The sequence below is a fragment of the Nicotiana attenuata genome, unplaced genomic scaffold (genome assembly GCF_001879085.1).
Source record: "Nicotiana attenuata strain UT unplaced genomic scaffold, NIATTr2, whole genome shotgun sequence".
Lineage (NCBI taxonomy): Eukaryota > Viridiplantae > Streptophyta > Magnoliopsida > Solanales > Solanaceae > Nicotiana > Nicotiana attenuata.
The window spans coordinates 1-2,123 of record NW_017688332.1 but is presented as its reverse complement, the minus strand read 5'-3'; the positions used below and the strand labels follow the sequence as shown (position 1 = coordinate 2,123).

The 2,123-nt window shown below is 49.8% G+C and overlaps 1 protein-coding gene across 1 annotated transcript; it reads right to left on the bottom strand.

The window, feature by feature from the left end:
* Positions 1 to 112: 112 nt before the first annotated feature.
* On the bottom strand, positions 113 to 610 carry LOC109222331. The gene has a single exon (XM_019386694.1). It carries the CDS (start codon positions 608 to 610, stop codon positions 113 to 115), a length of 498 nt encoding a protein of 165 aa, XP_019242239.1.
* Positions 611 to 2,123: the final 1,513 nt, after the last annotated feature.

Here is a 2,123-nt window from a genome sequence, read left to right as displayed (position 1 = left end):
GCAGAATACTCCCTAGGGGGGGGGGGGATTTAATGACTTGGTACAAGCTGATGGAGACGGCCTTCATGGAGTGTATCCATGGTCGGCCTATGATAGTGTTGTATGCCATATCCTAGTCCATGATGTAGAACATGTTCTCCAAGGTGACGCCGCCGGCCAAGACGGACAGCGTGATTTCTCCAGATGTCCGCTCAACTGCATTGTCAAAACCTGTTAGTGTGATGCAACGTGGCACTATCATGTCCTCGAGTTTCATTTGGGTGAGAACTCGAGGATGGATGATGCACGCGCCGCTTCCATCATCGACCATGATACATCTTATATCAGTATCAAGAACACGTAAAGTAATGACAAGGGCGTCATAGTGAGGAAAGACCAAACCGTGGGTATCCGACTTATCGAAGATGATACTTTCTTCGAGTTCGTCATACGTTTCGTGGCTGATTGACCGTTTGATCTTGTGAGTGGTGGTGAACTTCACGTTGTTGATAGATGCATCGTCGCCTCCTCTTATGATCATTTGAATGGTCTGAACCGGGGAAGGTGGTTTGGGCGGCCCCTGATGCTGTTCTCGCCCTCGGGCGAAGTTGGCCCTCCCTCGATCACTCATCAACTCTTTTAGGTGCCCTTGGTGAAGCATGTGCACGACCTCCTATCTAAGGGCGATGCAGTCCTTGGTCTTGTGACCCCGTTCCTGGTGAAATTCGCAGAGGGCGTTTGACTTTCTGGTGCTTGGGTCGGATTTCATCTTCTGTGGCCACTTTACCTTTGGGCCGAGATTTTCCAATGCGTAGACTATTTCTGAGGGGGAACACAAAAATTGTGAGTTGATAATAAGGGGGCATACCTCTTTCATTTCGGTGGATTCCCGTTCACGGCCTGGATGGACCTTCGTCGTGATGTAGAGGCGGCATGAGAGTGCCTCTGACGTAAGGCTGATGTCTTTCTCGATTAGGTCGTGACCCTGCTAGACCTCTTCTGCTTTCGTTTCTTCGGTCTTTCCTAGACTCCATTTGGACCGAGGTCAGACGTTGATTAGGTCCGTTGAGATCATCCAAGTCAGCCCTTACCTCGACATAGTAAGCGTTGTGTATCTCGTCCCAAGTGGTTGGAGGGTATTTCATGAGTCGGCTTAGCAACTTTTTGGTTGCCCGCGACCCACTTCTGCTCAGCCCATTCTAGAAAGCGGCCACTGCCATTCCTTCAGAAACGTTCGGAAGGGTCATTCTTACACGGTTGAACCGGGCGAGGAAGTCCTTGAGTCCTTCACCTAGTGATTGTTTAATGGCGAATATGTCGTTCACCCTTGCCTCCGCTTTCTTGGCCCCGGCATATGCGGTGACGAACTTGTAGGCCATTTCCTCAAACGTTTCTATGGAGCGCTTAGGTAATTGCAAGTACCAAGTCAGGGTCCCGCCGGTTAGGGTCTCTCCAAACTTCTTCAGCAATATGGAAGATACTTGTTCTTTTGCGAGGTCATTGCCTTTCACTGCAGTAACATATTGGGTCACATGATCCTCCGGGTCCGTCGTACCGTCATATATTTTCAAGTATGGTGGCATTTTGAAAGTTTTTGGTATAGCATGTGGTGCGGCTTCGTCGCTATACAGTTGTTCCACAAATCGGTTGGTGTCCCGCTTTGGTAGGAGTTTTGGGGCGCCCGGTATCTTATCTACCCTTTCTTGATGCTCTCTCATTTGGTAGCGGAGTGCTTTGTTCTCTTTCTCCATCTCCTCTATTTTTCTAAGGATGGTAGCGAGGGCGTCGTTAGCTGCATCATTAACGAAATAAGTGATACCTGTCGAGGGGGGCTGGGTGTGTTGCTCATTGGTTGTTGTGGCAATGTCAACTCGCACACCTTCCCTGCTCGCCATCTGAGCGGGTTTGTTGAGTATACTGTTCAGTGTACTTGTTAGCCATGCTTCTAGTAGCTTTTTTACCGTTGGTGGTGCTTCTTCCGTAGTGGACGTAGAGGCTCTCTTTCCAGGAGAAGCGGTAACGCTGCCATGAAGGGGGGGGGGGGTTGAATCACTTCGCCTGGGTGAGGCGTTCGGCGTCACATTCTCCTCGTCTTCTCCGTGAGCTTCATTGATGGTATTTAGGAGATTAGTAGTAAGGCCTGC

Bases quoted from the DNA above. Each gene is read 5' to 3' on its own strand.
- LOC109222331 (XM_019386694.1), bottom strand. From the start codon at position 610: ATGAGTGATCGAGGGAGGGCCAACTTCGCCCGAGGGCGAGAACAGCAT.